This window comes from Amia ocellicauda, chromosome 4 (assembly GCF_036373705.1).
Source record: "Amia ocellicauda isolate fAmiCal2 chromosome 4, fAmiCal2.hap1, whole genome shotgun sequence".
Lineage (NCBI taxonomy): Eukaryota > Metazoa > Chordata > Actinopteri > Amiiformes > Amiidae > Amia > Amia ocellicauda.
In genome coordinates, this window is record NC_089853.1 from 49,188,670 (window position 1) to 49,207,923 (window position 19,254).

Consider the following 19,254-nt stretch of genomic DNA (forward strand, 5'->3'; position numbering starts at 1 on the left):
CAAAAGGAAGCTGACCTATTAGTAATATGGCAATGACACAAAGTGATCCTTCCCCACCTTGCCTAACTCATGTAACTAACAGATCTCTGGCCTTTTTCCATTAGGTCTCCAAAACTGTAATATTGATATTGTAAGAGTTCACAACTGTAATAACTATTTTAAAGCAAGGAGAACACACTGTGATGTACCAAAGGAATTTTCACAAAACATGCCAAAATATTTTGTCACATGGATATGAAGCATGTTGTCCTGAAATTGTGAAACTCCAGAAATAACATACACTATTTTCTTGCATAACTAAAACACAGAACAATGTACAAATGTAATGAGTATATTTTAGTGTGTGAGGAATTTACCTTGTGAATGATTTTTCTATACAGGAGATTATGATCAGCCTATAATCGAGTAAAGTAGAGGATTGTTGTTTGAATTGGCACTTATGAAATTGGATGTTTGTCTCCCGCAGGTACTATTACCCGTTCCCCCCAGTGGGGCCAGTGCTGTATCATATGGAACTGTCTATCGGGGGCCAGCAGTTCCATGGCAAAGGTAGGACCAGGCAAGCTGCAAAGCACGATGCCGCTGCCAAAGCACTGAAGGTCCTACAGAAAGAGCCCCTTTTGGAGAAGAAGCTGGAGGTGAGCCAGTTGGCCACAGGCCTTTTCATAAACTTTCTATTGAGGTTAAACCAAAAGACTTAATACCAGCTTCTAACCTGAATAAATATGACTGCTATGAATTAATATACCTTTACAATGTTATATTACAGAATTAATAACAGCTTTGGAAAAAAAGTGTGGGCCATGAGCAATTATTATTATTATTATTATTATTTCTTGGCAGACGCCCTTATCCAGGGCGACTTACAACATAAGTGCAAAAATACATTGAAGTACAATGCATCAATCATTACAAATTCAATTTAGCTAAAACAGCAATTCAGAATAATACATTTTACAATTCAGAGGTGGTTTGCTGGAAGCTCCCCCAATAGGCTTAGTTACAACATACTTTCCAGTTCCTAAAACACACACAGCTCAGTGCTCATTTCTGTTAAGAACAATTTCATAATACTTCTTTTCCTCACTTAAATTCAGAGCTACACACATACAGTTGCCTCCAAGTGAACTGTTACTAAAATTTGATTTATCAAGAAAATGTTGCTACAGTCATTAGTTTGCAGTTAAACAAAAAGTAATGAGTTCCGTAACTATCAATATTGTATAGATCAGAATCATATATTTATGTATGGGAGTTAAATAAACACATTTTAAAAATAAGCATAAGAAAAGTAGGGTTAAAAAATAGGGCACCATTTGCAGGTTATATGGAAGCTTTAGGTTATTGATATTATCCAAACATTTCTTGAAAGATCCTAAGGAATTTGTTTCAGTTCTATGGCTGAGTATCTTGGCGCTGACCTACAAAACCATTTATAAAAGCAGTGCCTCATTTCAGTCCTGAGATTATATCCTTCTAATTACCACTTACAGTGCATCCGGAAAGTATTCACAGCGCTTCACTTTTAAGTTCATTATTTTCCTCAAAATTCTACAAACAAAACCCCATAATGACAACGTGAAAGACGTTTGTTTGAAATCTTTGCAAAACTATTAAAAATAAAAAACAAAAAAAGCACATGTACATAAGTATTCACAGCCTTTGCCATGACACTCAAAATTGAGCTCAGGTGCATCCTGTTTCCACTGATCATCCTTGAGATGTTTCTACAACTTGATTGGAGTCCACCTGTGGTAAATTCAGTTGATTGGACATGATTTGGAAAGGCACACACCTGTCTATATAAGGTCCCACAGATAACACTGCATGTCAGAGCACAAACCAAGCCATGAAGTCCAAGGAATTGTCTGTAGGCCTCCGAGACAGAATTGTATCGAGGCACAGATCTGGGGAAGGGTACAGAAAAATGTCTGCAGCATTGAAGATCCCGATGAGCACAGTGGCCTCCATCATCCGTAAATGGTAGAAGTTTGGAAGCACCAGGACTCTTCCTAGAGCTGGCCGCCCGGCCAAACTGAGCGATCGGGGGAGAAGGGCCTTAGTCAGGGAGGTGACCAAGAACCCGATGGTCACTCTGACAGAGCTCCAGCGTTTCTCTGTGGATAGAGGAGAACCTTCCAGAAGAACAACCATCTCTGCAGCACTCCACCAATCAGACCTGTATGGTAGATTGGCCAGACGGAAGCCACTCCTCAGTAAAAGGCACATGACAGCCTGCCTGGAGTTTGCCAAAAGGCATCTGAAGGACTCTCAGACCATGAGAAACAAAGATTGAAATCCTTGGCCTGAATGGAAAGTGTCATGTCTGGAGGAAACCAGGCACCGCTCATCACCTGGCCAATAGCAACCCTACAGTGAAGCATTGTGGTGGGAGCATCATGCTGTGGGGATGTTTTTCAGCGGCAGGAACTGGGAGATTAGTCAGGATTGAGGGAAAGATGAATGCAGCAATGCACAGAGACATCCTTGATGAAAACCTGCTCCAGAACGCTCTGGACCTCAGACTGGGGCAAAGGTTCATCTTCCAACAGGACAACGACCCTAAGCACACAGCCAAGATAACAAAGTGGCTACAGGACAACTCTGTGAGGACTTGAGTGGCCCTGCCAGAGCCCAGACTTGAACCCGATTGAACATCTCTGGAGAGATCTGAAAATGGCTGTGCACTGACGCTCCCCATCCAACCTGATGGAGCTTCAGAGGTCCTGCAAAGAAGAATGGGAGAAACTGCCCCAAAATAGGTGTGCCAAGCTTGTAGCATCATACTCAAAAAGACTTGAGGCTGTAATTGGTGCGAAAGGTGCTTCAACAAAGTATTGAGCAAAGGCTGTGAATACTTATGTATATGTGCTTTTTTGTTTTTTATTTTTAATACATTTGCAAAGATTTCAAACAAACTTCTTTCACGTTGTCATTATGGGGTATTGTTTGTAGAATTTTTAGGAAAATACTGAATTTAATCAATTTTGGAATAAGGCTGTAACATAACAAAATGTGGAAAAAGTGAAGCGCTGTGAATACTTTCCAGATGCACTGTATATTCTTGGCACCTATAGTACAAAAGTAATGGGATAATCCTCTCACCACCTACCAGACTTTTTCCAAGTTATGTGCCATGTATGTAATCTTGGCATCAGTGCTATTTTATGGTGCAGTTTTGTACATCTCTTAACATGATAACACCATGTTATGAAACTTGGAGTGTAACGGGTCAAAGAGAGCAGTGCTGAACACATTCAGGGCCTGCTCAGAATCCTAACCTCAATCCCATAGAACACCCTTGGGTTAACTGGCACAGAGAATCCAGAAGAAGCTGCAGAGATCTGCCGAAACTGCTCTGTGGGAGGAATTGTGCAGTATTCCTCCAGCCACCTATCAAAGGGCCTGCAGCAGTCATTAAGGCTGAGGGTGAGTTTTCACCCTATTAAATACTGTGAACGCCTGTCTTTGATATTTGTCTGTTGTCCCAATAAGTTTGGTAATGCACTGTGTAATCAAAATTAATTATGAATTGGTAAAAGTAGTTCATATTTTGATATTTTCTTTATTTTTGATGTTTTGCTGCACATTTTACTATTAAAATACCTGTCTCTTAGAAACAACAGCTATTCTGGGCATAATTCTGTCACATGGTATCAATATTTATTGATAAGACCAATTCAAGAGTACATTTTTGATTATGGATGTGTAGTAGCTTTGCTTCAGAAGTGTTCAGTGTTAATTGAAATTGTTAATTTTACAGAAATAATACTTATTTGAAAAATATGAAAAGTTATGCATTATATTTGATTGTATTTTTCCAGTCTTGAGTAATAAAGTGAAAAACAAACCCTTTAGACATCTTCCTTGTTGTATATGATGTTTTTATACAACAGTACCTCAATTTTTGCTTAATTTATTTAAAAAAATTATAATAATAATTCCAAGCTGTTACATTTCCTCCTATACATTTGACTGTAGATACAACTAAACATTTTGACAGTCTCTTGCCTGGTGTGATTCGAACACTGTGTCCTGTGTGACACACTGTTGTCCATAGCTTACAATTCATCTTCATTGTTGTAGCTACAGTTGAAGACATGTACGTGGTGTGATGGTTCAGTTTTATGGCTGTACAAACAGGAAATGTAGTAAAATCAGGTTATATTTGTACCTGCACAATATCATTCTATTGAATGATACCCAAAAGTAATTCCTGAGGACTAGATTAAAAAAAAGAGAACATGAGCATGACATGATAATGACTTTAAGCATGCAGCTACACAAAACAAAACCTTAATTTCTTAAATCACTAAGAAAATTGCAATTCTAAATTGAATTAAACAGTCTATCCCATCCTCTCATGTCATTTAAATGTTACACAATTGTGGATACATGGATGGATTTATTTGTGTGACACTGTCCAGAGCAGGGCTGGGCAATTCCTGTCCCCATGGTACCTCCAGGCTTTATATGCATCTAGCAACAATTTAAGACCTAGAATACACAGATGATTTAATGTCTTATCCGAATTATTACTTAAATTAAGCAATCAATTGAATGGAAACCAGAAATCCCTAGAATTGAAATTACTAGAATTTCCTGCCGCTGTGTTGTTGTTTTATGGTAAAATGCCAGCAGACAATGATTTATTACATTTGTACAAATCTATTAATTTATTCTGACTATTGATTTTAGTTTTATTATGAACAATAGTAAATCCAATGACATAGTAAATCTAACAAAAAATGTATGTCCAGTGAGTGAATCAACTGGGCTGTTGAGTAAATGTGGGCTATCCTACTGCAACCCACATGAAACTATCTTAAAAAAAAGAAATTGTACATACCTTCTGTGTAATGAATTTATTCAAATTCAATAATGATAATTGTCTTGCCTTGTTTGTGACCACTGTCTGAGCATGCTTATTATACTGCTTAGTGAACTACCCCAGAATGAAAATGTCGGATAACTGAGTTGAATTTATCACTTCAATTATAGGTAAATGGAGAACAATCAGAAGAGAACCTAAACAAATCTGAAATCAGCCAAGTATTTGAAATTGCACTGAAGAGGAACATGCCTGTGAATTTTGAGGTATGGAGCATCATTTCTTAATATGATTTATGTTAGCTGCATTTCCATGCAAATTGTTCATGTCAAATGCTATGGTTTATGTGATAAATGTATTGATTATTCTTTAATTACACCAGTGGTGTAACATAGAAAGTAGTTACCATTTTTGTCCAGAGGGGCTTGCTTTATTGCTATCCAAGCTTTGCCTTAGTGGTTGCTCTTAGAATGCACAGAATGCAGTAGTACAATTAAAATGCAACTTCAGTATTGCTTTTATGCTTTAGCAATGCATATAATTTAAACAAGTACAAATTTCTAGTGTAATACGGAATAATTGATTAATGTTCAGACTTCAAAACAAAGTAGGATTGCTGAAATACTTTTTTTTGTGATAATTTTGTGATTATATATATATATATATATATATATAGAGAGAGAGATCATTATTAATCAGTTCTAGTGTAAATGGATTAAAAACATACAAAAGCATCACAAAAACATTTTTTTTCTAACTAGTCTGAATATTTACTTTGGTTTCCTATTACTGCATATCCTTCTCAAAGGGTTCATTCAATCCTGTGAATGTCGTATTAAATGCCTTTGAATACTTTTCGGGATCCCCCAATTAATTTAATATGATTCGATAATTTCCACAACAGTTGTATTCATGTTAAAATGATAAATGATTTATGAATATAATTATATGCCTATGTGTATATATTATAGGCAGTATTGAGTATGACTGAGTGCAGACGTATCAATAGTTTAGACTGGAAAACCTTTGTTTCTTCAACTTAAATATTTTAACACAAGTATGACTATTTAATTGAGAATTTATATTTTGCTAAAGGGCTGTATAATTCAAAAGCATCAACACACCTGATATTTGATGAATTTCCTTTTACTTTATTTATGCAGTATCTAAAGTATCACTTAACACTTAATAGTATCTAGTGTCAATACTGTGACAGCATATCGAAGAAGGTACCAAGGTGATAACAAGGTGATTTCAATTTTCAATTATTTCTTACCCCTTTAACAATTTTTGTACTGCTCTCTTTCAGGTATTAAAAGAAACTGGGCCCCCACACATGAAGAGCTTCATCATTAAAGTGTCTGTAGGTGAATTTTCAGGGGAGGGAGATGGAAAGAGCAAAAAGATTGCAAAGAAGAACGCAGCCACGGCTGTGCTTGATGAGCTGAAGAAACTGCCACCACTTCCCAGTGTGGAGAAGGTGCAGCCACGCATCAAAAAGAAAACCAAGTCAATAGTTAAAGTAAGTGCTGTTGAAGTTTTTTTTCTTAGTAAAACTATTGAATTGACTATTTATTTTATAATCGCAAAAAGATATTTCAAAGCTCAGGTTACATTATTGTTTAAAAAAATCGATTTCTCTAATCCGAGTCACAAAAGGACTCTGAAAAATAGTCGACTTTTGTGTGTTTTTATTTTTTTTCTCAAGACGATTCCTATTTTTACCCCATTTAATCTAAAAATTGCTTTTCTTTAGAATTTGCTACTATAGTTTTGGTTCAGCAGTATTGTGTAGGATGGCATAATGGAAGTTATCACAAACTCTTCTTTCATGGGTTTTACAACATTACAGCTAAACACAGACCTCTGTCATCTCCACACAGACTATTACAGCACAGCGCCGGCCATATACAGCACAGAACCAACACTGCACCAACAATACAGCACCTGTCACACTACATTAACCCTCTTAAGACCCAGCAACTGTATTTACTCTATATTATTGCACATGAATAAGACATTCCTGTAAAGTTTGTGTCATGTAAGAGCTTATTTTTGCCTTTGACCTACCTGTTATACTACATAGCAGAGTGATATAGCTAGGAAGCTCCTTGTTGAAATCAACTAGGATTGCAAAGTTGGAGCAAGTACAATCAAAATGTTATTGTTAGAGGAGTAGAATTTGAATGTTTGCACACATTTCATAAACCTTAGGCTATTTTTCCGGCATTCAAAGTGATCTCTACAGATGACTGAACTTGATTTGATCTCAAAATGTGGATCTGTCATTCACACATTATTTCCAATGTAACTGGTTTTGATGAAAATAAAAACCATCACTTTTTTTTTTTGTTAAGTACTTACTACACTGCCATCTTTATTTACTAAAGAGTATATGTAGCTGTTGGTTTACTGTGCTGTGATGGTTGGCACAGCGATGGGGATGCTCTTGATAGGACAGGCACTGTAATTGTTGGCGTGGTGTTGGCACTGCACTGTGTATGGCACTGTTTTTGTCCACGCTGTCCACTCCTACTCGAAGGAGTACCAAAACATACTGTTAGAAGATGGCAGTATTTTTCTCCAGGTCCAGTTCTAGAGACCATATAACCGCAAACTTGAAATCTTTCTCTTGGCTGTCCATGTTGTGTTGATTTTAAATTCTTCTATTAACCTTTAAGTCTCTAAATGGTCTTGCACCACTCTATCTGACTGATCTTCTGGTTGTTTCATCCAATCATCCACATCAGGACATTTGTGTAACCCACACTTATGCCCTTAAGCTCTGACATACAGTTCCTAATGAAATCTTTGAGAAAGTTTGAGAAATGCTGAATACTGTATTACAAATATCAAACGAATCTCAAATTTCAAAATAACTTTGCGGCGCTATTCCACCACAGGAAATGCTTTTTTTTTTTTTTTTTTTTTTTTTCCCCCCCAGATTTTGTTAGACATTCTCCCTAAAGCAGTTAACTGCATTAATAGTATACTTGTGGATGGTGAGTTCATAATGGCTTAAAACTGTGCATCGCTAGTGGAATCAGGAGAGATGCATTGTTTCCTCCTAGGTGCACCTTGTCTAGTTTGTTTCTCAATGGAGTCTTATTTTTTATTATTTATTTAAGATAAATAATAAATTGAAAACTATGTGGATGCAGATATGCTTCTGTATACCTTCTGGAATAAAAAAATGCTTTGGATAGAATACTGAAATATGTACTATATTATTAAGATTATTAATAGGTAAAGTGGTAGATATCCAAACAAGATAAATGAACAAATGATAAATGAATAAACTCAGCTGGTTATTTTCTTGCTAGAACAATAGTACTTAATCTGCCTGCTATGAACATCATAAACATTAACTTTTTGGTTCTACTAAATGTTTTTTGTTTTGTATTAAATGCCTTCACTATAATGAATTGTTTAACATTTTTTCTATTAGACCATTCTACACATGTTTCATGAATGCAGGTTGCCTTGCAGTTAGATAAATAATATGAATATACTCGTAATCACATGAAACAAATCATCTTGTTTTGTTTTAGTGCAGAATTCCCACTAAAAACAGCAACTGAAAATTGCAAAGTATCATAGACATTCTCAACTATCTACAGTTGAGGGGCTCATTTTGGACTAATGTTGCAGTTCCATGAAGTTTTTTAATCCATAAATAATCATTTAAAAGCGAAACCGAAAATAACTCGCATTCCATACAAATGAAAATAGCTGGTGCTTTTAAAGTGGGAATGGGAGTCTGTAGAGAGCAGGGGGAAAGGTTGCCATGTAACAGGCTGTGGCTCTTGTTCTGTGTTCACAGCTACAGACGAGCCCGGAGTACGGCCAGGGCATGAACCCTATCAGCCGGCTTGCTCAGATCCAGCAGGCGAAGAAAGAGAAGGAGCCGGAGTACAGCTTGGTTACAGAGAGGGGGCTTCCCCGTCGCAGAGAGTTCATCATGCAGGTTAGGGCGCACTTATTTCTCCTTTTTGTTTTGATAACCTTTCCTGTTTACTTGTTTGCTGTAATTTTCTCAATATAGCGCATGCCATTATTAAATAAAACGGTCAAAGAAGTGATTCCAAATTTAAAGTGGGACAGATCATATTTTGGAGGGGCCAGTGTGCCACATAATGAAAAAGGAATTCAAAGCGGTGGTTTGAAATCTTACTTTTTTTTTTTTTAACTCGGTTGGGTGCTAATATATAGACTTTCTATAGCATTTCTAAAACAAACTGTAATGGTAACACTAGTGGTATGACAGAAAAAAAGACAGCGATGTTCGTCTTGTTAAAATAAAAATGAAAAGGATTCTTTACCAATTTCCATGTTTGTGGCAAAACCTTTTCAATACATTCACTCAGTCACAGCATTTCTGTGTGAAAGTCACTGTAACTTAATTATATAAAACATCCATAATATTATGAAACGTAGAAACAGAGTGTAAATCAGAGTTTTAAAAGGTTTCAAAGTATTTGGGCTACATATGCAGTGTTTGTTCAGTTTCCCCCTACGTTCGCCAGAAAGTGACAATCAGCATCAGGGCCAAGGCTTTTAAGTACATTAATAACATGTACGTTATTGAATTTAGTGAATTATATAAACATTCATCATCTTTAGAACAATATTAAGAGTTTTTCATTTATAAATGAGCTCATAGGTGCTCTTGGAATATCCAGTTGTTTATTGTGGATCTTTGCAATGATCCTGCTACTAGCAAAGCAAAAATATAGAGAGACAGGAGAAAGACAGACCTCCTCAGAGAGTGTCAAGTCCAGCCATCTTGGTTTAAACCTGCCGAGTATGCATTTCAGCAGTTTTGATTTATTGGATTATTATTATTTTCCCCCCCAGGTCAAAATTGGCAACCAGTCTGCAGAAGGCATGGGTCCCAGTAAGAAGGTAGCTAAACGTAATGCAGCTGAGAAGATGTTGGAGCTAATGGGATTTAAAGTGCCTCAGCCACAGCCCCCCAAACCTGCTTTAAAAACTGACGAAAAGGTGAACACGAGAGTATTTCCACGTGCCTCTTTGGAGGAACTTCACATTTGCAGCTAATAATTCGGATTATCATTAGGACTGGTTGTTTTACTAGTGTTCTCATTGCTCATTAATAAGCTCACATTGGGTTTGATAGAAGACATGGTGGTGTCTGAGAATACAGTGAGGGAAAAAAGTATTTGATCCCCTGCTGATTTTGTACGTTTGCCCACTGACAAAGAAATGATCAGTCTATAATTTTAATGGTAGGTGTATTTTAACAGTGAGAGACAGAATAACAGCAAAAAAATCCAGAAAAACACATTTCAAAAAAGTTATAAATTGATTTGCATGTTAATGAGGGAAATTAGTATTTGATCCCCTATCAATCAGCAAGATTTCTGGCTCCCAGGTGCCTTTTATACAGTTAACGAGCTGAGATTAGGAGCACTCTCTTAAAGGGAGTGCTCCTAATCTCAGCTCGTTACCTGTATAAAAGACACCTGTCCACAGAAGCAATCAATCAATCAGATTCCAAACTCTCCACCATGGCCAAGACCAAAGAGCTGTCCAAGGATGTCAGGGACAAGATTGTAGACCTACACAAGGCTGGAATGGGCTACAAGACCATCACCAAGCAGCTTGGTGAGAAGGTGACAACAGTTGGTGCGATTATTCGCAAATGGAAGAAACACAAATTTACTGTCAGTCTCCCTCAGTCTGGGGCTCCATGCAAGATCTCACCTCATGGAGTTTCAATGATCATAAGAATGGTGAGGAATCAGCCCAGAACTACACGGGAGGATCTTGTTAATGATCTCAAGGCAGCTGGGACCATAGTCACCAAGAAAACAATTGGTAACACACTACGCCGTGAAGGACTGAAATCCTGCAGCGCCCACAAGGTCCCCCTGCTCAAGAAAGCACATGTACAGGCCCGTCTGAAGTTTGCCAATGAACATCTGAATGATTCAGAGGAGAACTGGGTGAAAGTGGTCTCAGATGAGACCAAAATCAAGCTCTTTGGCATCAACTCAACTCGCTGTGTTTGGAGGAGGAGGAATGACCCCAAGAACACCATCCCCACCGTCAAACATGGAGGTGGAAACATTATGCTTTGGGGGTGTTTTTCTGCTAAGGGGACAGGACAACTGCACCGCATCAAAGGGACAATGGATGGGGCCATGTACCGTGAAATCTTGGGTGAGAACCTCCTTCCCTCAGACAGGGCATTGAAAATGGGTCGTGGATGGGTATTCCAGCATGACAATGACCCAAGACACACAGCCAAGGCAACAAAGGAGTGGCTCAAGAAGATGCACATTAAAGTCCTGGAGTGGCCTAGCCAGTCTCCAGACCTTAATCCCATAGAAAATCTGTGGAGGGAGCTGAAGGTTCGAGTTGCCAAACGTCAGCCTCGAAACCTTAATGACTTAGAGAGGATCTGCAAAGAGGAGTGGGAAAAAATCCCTCCTGAGATGTGTGCAAACCTGGTGGCCAACTACAAGAAACGTCTGACCTCTGTGATTGCCAAACAAGGGTTTTGCCACCAAGTACTAAGTCGAAGGGGTCAAATACTTATTTCCCTCATTAACATGCAAATCAATTTATAACTTTTTTGAAATGCATTTTTCTGGATTTTTTTGTTGTTATTCTGTCTCTCACTGTTAAAATACACTTACCATTAAAATTATAGACTGATCATTTCTTTGTCAGTGGGCAAACGTACAAAATCAGCAGGGGATCAAATACTTTTTTCCCCCACTGTATATAGTGAGAAAAGCAGTGCCAGAGGTGTAATATTCACATTTCCATTCTTAAAAATAGATGATATTTGTGATGGGGAATATCTGTATTGTCTGTTTTACCCCTATGGCATGGCTTGCTCACAGTTTGCTGCACATCTCATTAAGACTCATTCCCTGCCCTGGGCACTCTGTAGTCGCACAAACTGTTTCACACTGCCTTGGTCAACTTTTCTTGACAGAAACGCGTGATACATGATGATGACGACTTTTTCGATCCAATTAAATGCACGTTGCTATGCATGAACAATGTTCCTGTTCACAAAATATACGAGTTAAAGAACTGAAATCTCATGTGTTTTGTAGTTTGAAGGGATATATGTTGTGATTTTACAAGTTAAAATATGAGAGCTGTAGTAGTCGGATGAGAAATGACAGGAGATTTGAGTGAGTGGAGAGATTTGTCTTTAATTAGGAATGCAACATTGATGAGGAGTTTCAGGGATTTGCTGATGTTGATCTTGTGGGGATGGGATATTCAAATCAGGGTGTAGAAATAGTCAGAGAGGGTGTAGAAATGGAGTGAGGGAGAGAGAGTGGGGGGGGGGACTGGTACCCTGATACAGACAGGTCAGGGGTAGTGGCACTAAGTGACAGTGATAGGCAGGGAGAGAAGCACCCCCTCTGATTTCAGTGTGTCAATATTAGGGCCAAAAAGAGAGAGAGTATGGAGTAGTGTAGATCCATAATATTATTTAATATGTATGTTTACCTCAGGTGTAATTGAATGAATGGATGCAGAAAACAATAGGTATGCCAAGCAGGTTCATGCATGTGATAATTTAACTACTGATTGCAAGAAAAAAATGGTTTGCAATTGAAATTAAAATGTGTGTGGTTGCAATATCACAGTTATCTGATTACTAGAATAATAATAGCTGGACACCTAATCATTTTTAAGTCATGCCCAGAAAACACTACAAAATGTTATGTTCTCTGCTCCATTTAGCTGACAAAAGCCTGTGAATTGAGAGGTCCCAGCCAGCTTACGACCCTCAAGTCAAAATCCTCCCCCATGTTAGATAGTCGTAAAAAACTTTCCATGAGAGTATTATCCCTTCCATCAGCTCTCGGTAGATGAATCAATTATATCTTTCCGTTGACAAGTCTTTTTGGCAATTTATTCCCAAAAAGTCTCTGGAATAAAATATTTCCTCCTGACGGATGTCCTCACAAACTACACATATGCCTGGGATGTGTACACTGTGGGAGCATAGTCATATGTCAGAGATGTTGGAATTGGGCACAGTGTTGTGATGCAGTTGCTTAACAGCTCCAAACTGCTGGGAAAGGGCCATGTAGTGTACTCTGACAACGTTTACACTTTCCCTACCCTGTTTGAGTCACTGCATGCAAGGAAAAAAAAAAACAGCCAACTGTGGTACTGTCAAAATTAACCATAAAGGCATGCCTCAGCAGTTCAAATCTTTGAAAATGAAGTCCGGTAATCAGTCATTCTTCAGAAGGGGACACCTTTAGCAATGTGTGTCAAAGACCCAGGCACAGTAATGTTGCTTTCCACTGTGCATGATGACAAACTAATTTTAAAAAGGATCCACAGCAAAAGGCCAGAAGGGTACAGAGTAGTGCAAAGACCATATTGTGTAGAGGATTATAATCTGTATATGGGAGGAGTAAAGCTCTCGTAAATGTCTTTATTCTCTTCCCAAAAGAGCTCAAACCCAAATATGATAGCTGCTAAGTTTAGAGAAAGGTAACAATGCCATGGCAGCTGTAAACATGGGAATGAATGAGAGACAGAAAGACAAATTGAAATGACAAATCGATGCCACATTTGCAGAGTCTGCTCAAACAGGAAGAGGTCATGTGCTGAAGGGGGCACTAAGAAGTCAGGGAGAAACAAATGGCCTTCTCCTGCACAACCTGCCCTGATAAATCAGCACTGTGCCCAATATCCTGCCTGAAATGTACCACACTAAACTTGACTACAAACCGCTTTAAGTGAGTTTTCAGTCTACGTATATAGATTGTAGATTTGTGTAATGTATGTTCAATACAGTAAATTATTCAGAATTTCAAAGATTGAATCACCAGCTAAAATCATAATTACTATAATGTCAGCTAAATTAATATTATATCAACTAATTAAAATTGTATTAAGACAATGGCCTTAATTGATGCACAAAATACAGAAATAGTAAGTTGAAGTGCACATATTTAAAGTTGTGTATACAGCACTTCTTACTTGATTATATATAATTGGTAAGGGCCAAGATTAGTGACATTAGTCAGGTTTTCATCAAGCCTTTTTTTTGCAATAAAAGTCCTGTCAAAAAAAAAAAACTTTACACAGGCTTGATGGAAACTGCAAATGCCGATTGAATTTTGCAAACATTTCGACAGGTGGATTTTTCATGTCGATATAGTTTATGTGACCAGTGGAAGTATCAATGGAAACAGGTTTTGCCTTGTCGAATAAGTTTGTAGTCATCTGATATGTGACTAAGTGCTTTTGCAGGAGTTTGTCAATTTAAATATTTTTACATGTTTTGTTCGCTGCAAGTCACTTAGATGGAAATGCACCTTGGCTTGGAATATACTTTTAATGTGAACGTAGGAATTTTTGCACAGAATGGCCTGCAGCACAGTATTCTTTTGAGGATGTGTACTTTTTGCAAATCAGTGATCGCCCTTTTTTTCAAATAATTATTATAGAATTCATTATTTAATTTGAACCAGAGCACAGAGCAGGAGCAGCCACTAACTGGCCGGAGCGGAACTGTTCCAAAATTTTGCAGCACCAAATCCTTGTTACAAACTAACCATAAAACAGCTGCTGAAGGTGATAGGCTTTGAAGTCTAGCCAGAAACGGAATTTAGAAGGATTCACTGGAAAGCTTTTTGCATTTGAATCAGTCTGTCCTTCTTTGGGTAACTCTGTTAAGTGATTTCTTGTGAAAAGTCAATCCAGAATCATGTTTCCTTAGAGTATTTGACTCTGCATGTACTCTGTTTTAGCATCTCAACAATTAATATGAATATGCATTAAAAATGTGCGGCAGCCAAAAATTTTGGTTTTTACGTGTTGCTATAGTGTGTAAGCAAGATGTATACCACTTATCCAGATCAATTCTAGCATATAAGCAACTTTTAAAACTTAAAAATGGAAAACTTACCAAATTATTCCGGATGTCACACTGGCATGTATGCTCTTTTGGTGTTTCAGTGTCGTATAATAGCTTCCTGTATAGCGGAAAAACTACAAAAGTCATTTCTATCAGGTTAACCAAGTGTGAGCATTTCACAGGATTTCTCCTGAATATTAATTATAGTTTCTGTAGATAACATGAAGTGTTGATATGTCCACGGCTGCTGGCATTTTCTTTTCTCCTTTCCAACAACAAATGAGAATAATGCACAGTGGAGATTTTGTGCAAGAGCAATCCCAAAAAAGAAAATCAGCAGCAACCACCTCCTGCGTTCCCACATCTACATCACTTGACTCATGGCACTTGCCTACACTGCTTTGTATGAGTATAATAATATATATTCCAGTTCAATGTCATTTAAAATGATACCAAATACATTTCCTCCAGTTGTGGACAAAGCAACACTTTGTTGTATATGGAAACTGTAATTACTATCAAGGAGTAAGACAGTGACTTGCTAATATCCATATCAACGCTGTAGCCCATCAAGGTTAATTTCAGAATTGACTTTGTCCTCAATAAACTTTTAGTGGCTATAGGAAGTATTCTCCCACTTGGGTTTTTTAACATTGTTGTTACAACCTGACATTTTGATGCATTTAAATAAGATTTTTTAAATCCTTTAAGCGAACATTGTTAGTTTACATAACCTTATAATTGTACCAAAGTCTTCTAAAATTTCAGCTCTGAGACTGAAGGGTTTAGCAAAATATATGCAACTGAAATGGTTTGCTGAATAAAATAAAAATCACCGTAATGTACAGTGCATCCAGAAAGTATTCACAGCGCTTCACTTTTTCCACATTTTGTTATGTTACAACCTTATTCCAAAATGGATTAAATTCATTATTTTCCTCAAAATTCTACAAACAATACCCCATAATGAAAACGTGAAAGAAGTTTGTTTGAAATCTTTGCAAATTTATTAAAAATAAAAAACAAAAAAGCACATGTACATAAGTATTCACAGCCTTTGCCATGACAATCAAAATTGAGCTCAGGTGCGTCCTGTTTCCACTGATCATCCTTGAGATGTTTCTACAACTTGATTGGAGTCCACCTGTGGTAAATTCAGTTGATTGGACATGATTTGGAAAGGCACACACCTGTCTATATAAGGTCCCACAGTTAACAGTGCATGTCAGAGCACAAACCAAGCCATGAAGTCCAAGGAATTGTCTGTAGACCTCCGAGACAGGATTGTATCGAGGCACAGATCTGGGGAAGGATACAGAAAAATGTCTGCAGCATTGAAGGTCCCAATGAGCACAGTGGCCTCCATCATCTGTAAATGGTAGAAGTTTGGAAGCACCAGGACTCTTCCTAGAGCTGGCCGCCCGGCCAAACTGAGCGATCGGGGGAGAAGGGCCTTAGTCAGGGAGGTGACCTGGTCACTCTGACAGAGCTCCAGCATGTCTCGGTGGAGAGAGGAGAACCTTCCCAGGAACTGGGAGACTAGTCAGGATCGAGGGAAAGATGAATGCAGCAATGTACAGAGACATCCTTGATGAAAACCTGCTCCAGAGCGCTCTGGACCTCAGACTGGGGCGAAGGTTAATCTTCCAACAAGACAATGACCCTAAGCACACAGCCAAGATAACAAAGGAGTGGCTACAGGACAACTCTGTGAATGTCCTTGAGTGGCCCAGCCTTTGCCCAGACTTGAACCCGATTGAACATCTCTGGAGAGATCTGAAAGTGGCTGTGCACTGACGCTCCCCATCCAACCTGATGGAGCTTGAGAGGTCCTGCAAAGAAGAATGGGAGAAACTGCCCAAAAATAGGTGTGCCAAGCTTGTAGCATCATCCTCAAAAAGACTTGAGGCTGTAATTGGTGCCAAAGGTGCTTCAACAAAGTATTGAGCAAAGGCTGTGAATACTTACGTACATGTGCTTTTTTTTTTTTTTAATAAATTTGCAAAGATTTCAAACCAACTTCTTTCACGTTGTCATTATGGGGTATTGTTTGTAGAATTTTGAGGAAAATAATGAATTTAATCCATTTTGGAATAAGGCTGTAACATAACAAAATGTGGAAAAAGTGAAGCGCTGTGAATACTTTCCGGATGCACTGTATATCAATATAAAACATTAATACCATTTACACATGGGATCTTATTGATAACATTGTCTATTGTAAAAAAAGATTAGGTATATGCAGAATTGCCTTGCTGGCTGTTTTTCCACTATATGATATTGCATCAACAAGCAGCTGTCTATTAGGAGTGCAAGACTGGTAAGATATTTCATATAGCCTAATTACTGCAAATAAATAGTTATTATTTATTAATCTAGCCCAACCCCACTAAAATGTGTCGTGATACATTTGTTTCTAATAATAATCATACATCAATTACCATATCATTATTAAATCAATGTGCATATATTTCAGTTGTGACTCGTGAAATGCAATGTGTATCATATAAGCTTACTACAACTTTCAGCACCAACTTATCTTTTCAATAATGTCAGAAAATCTGTGTATAGCTGTTTGCTGTATATACTATATCATGCTTTTAGACACTTTATTGGGGTAGTTTGTATTGTATTCCTATTGGAAAGCTGTTTTATCTTTACAGGGAAAGTTATAAATAGACTTTGTCTCCAATTCTCCAAGTCTCCAATTCTTGATCTTTGTACCTAAAGAAGAATACTATAAATAATGTAATAGTTTGCTAATCTAATCCTATTTATAGTTTCAAATCTAACTTTTGACTATATACTTTTTTGAAACCTGTATGAAATTTAATTTCATTTTAGTGGAATTTACCATCTTAAGTTCTAAAAATTCAGTAGTTGCAATGTACTTTCAAGGCTGTTGCTTTGTGTTAATTTTCTCTTAATACAGAACGCTTTCTGATTGTATGCTCTAGAGGAGACCTCGTGGGATTGCATGAATCCAATAATTATTAGTCGAATTTGTAATATTGGAATTAGAGGAATTACACTAGAGGGGTTAGCATGCTTAAAATTCTACGCTAGACAAGTGGAACAGTGAAGAATTGGATACTAAAAATCATATCATGTAATGTTACTTGTGGTAAATTATGTAAATGGAAGTATCTACAGGGTGAAATTAGTCTTAAAGCAGCATTCATATATATGCTGTGTTTTATTTTCTCATTCAAATTTAAAGCTCCAGTGTTCAGTGAGAATAAACCCAAAGTACAACTCATGCTCTCATTGTCTTTGTTTTTTAAAGGTACCATTGAAGAAACCTGGAGACGGAAGGAAAGTGACCTTCTTTGAGCCAGGATCCGTAGAGGATAGCGGAATAAGTGAGTAACATGTAGGGTAGGCTAGGCCATTACTTCCTGGTATTGGATGTCCAGTTCACATTATTGGGCTCTCCATTTTCTAGCCCCTCCCCCCCCCCCCCAGTAAAACCCTTTACACTCAGCGGTAATTGTGGCTATTTTGTGGTGTTTGTGTTAAATTTTGTATTACTGTTTTGCTGACTATTAACAGAAATACTCAAGGCCAAAGCAGGTTCAATATAACACAGTTTCACCTCTATCACAGTAAGATTTTTTTGTCCCGTTTCCACTGGCTAAGCATCCGGACGCATCCGTGTTCTTTGGATGGTTAACTGTCTGGTGCTAGACACGTCCGTAATGGAATATCTCCGCTTCTGAAAGTGAAGATGTGCAGTTGACTTGTAGAAAGACAGAGAAGAGATCAGCTACATTATGTCTGAAGATATAATCTCAAGTGCCGTGTGCTATCACGAAGAAATTACAGTTTTATTAGCAGCATGGAGTGAAATCCACATATAGAAACAATGACTGCTTACAGTTCATATCCGAGTGTATTAGCAAAGGACCGGTGCAGTGCCCTGACTAGATAAAAATAAACTGAAGTATAATAATCGGCGTGGTAGCAACCGATTTATATTAATATTTTATGAACGACTGGACGGTATTTCAGGGCATCGTTTTGTGAATGGTGTGCAGGAACAATCCGCAGAGACAGTCAGTATGAAGGCCAAGACGATTCAGTTAACGTGTGACCATATATAAGTTAAATTAATGAATAAAAAAATACAGCAGATCTGTGTTTCCCTCTAAAACATTAAAGAGTACGTGAAACGTGTGTATTTTGTTTCAACTGTAATTTACCCTGGTTAAGGACGTCTGCTAAGTAAATTATAAATAATACGGCAAAAAGTATTGTTTGCAGTTACAAAACTGCAGAAAGAGTAATACATTAAGGGAGTCACGTTGTGCAGTTTAAAATACATATATTCTAGCACAAATGATGACGATAATAATAACAATACATATTTGCTATTTAGTATTATTGTTGCACATGGAAACGTATTCTTATGGGGACGTGCTTGTCTGAAGATAATGTTTAGCGTTTAGCTCTTCCTAATATCTCTTAACAGAAACGTGTATTTATTACACTGTTTACAATCATGTAAAGCAGAAAGAATAAAATAGACACAAAAGTCCTTTCCTGTATC

At 37.6% G+C, this 19,254-nt stretch overlaps 1 protein-coding gene across 6 annotated transcripts in view; it reads left to right on the forward strand.

Moving 5' to 3' along the window:
• stau1 (staufen double-stranded RNA binding protein 1) overlaps positions 1-19,254 on the forward strand; it is a 62,545-nt gene that overhangs the window by 21,484 nt on the left and 21,807 nt on the right. For 4 of the 6 annotated variants that reach the window (XM_066702679.1, XM_066702674.1, XM_066702676.1 and 1 more), the window contains 7 exons: positions 467-638; positions 3,295-3,429; positions 5,002-5,097; positions 6,141-6,353; positions 8,655-8,798; positions 9,689-9,835; positions 17,992-18,067. In XM_066702679.1, coding sequence (XP_066558776.1) covers positions 467-638; positions 3,295-3,429; positions 5,002-5,097; positions 6,141-6,353; positions 8,655-8,798; positions 9,689-9,835; positions 17,992-18,067 — 983 coding nt within the window. The remainder of the gene's footprint in view (positions 1-466; positions 639-3,294; positions 3,430-5,001; positions 5,098-6,140; positions 6,354-8,654; positions 8,799-9,688; positions 9,836-17,991; positions 18,068-19,254) is intronic. The other 2 variants (XM_066702677.1, XM_066702678.1) reach the window with 2 other exon arrangements.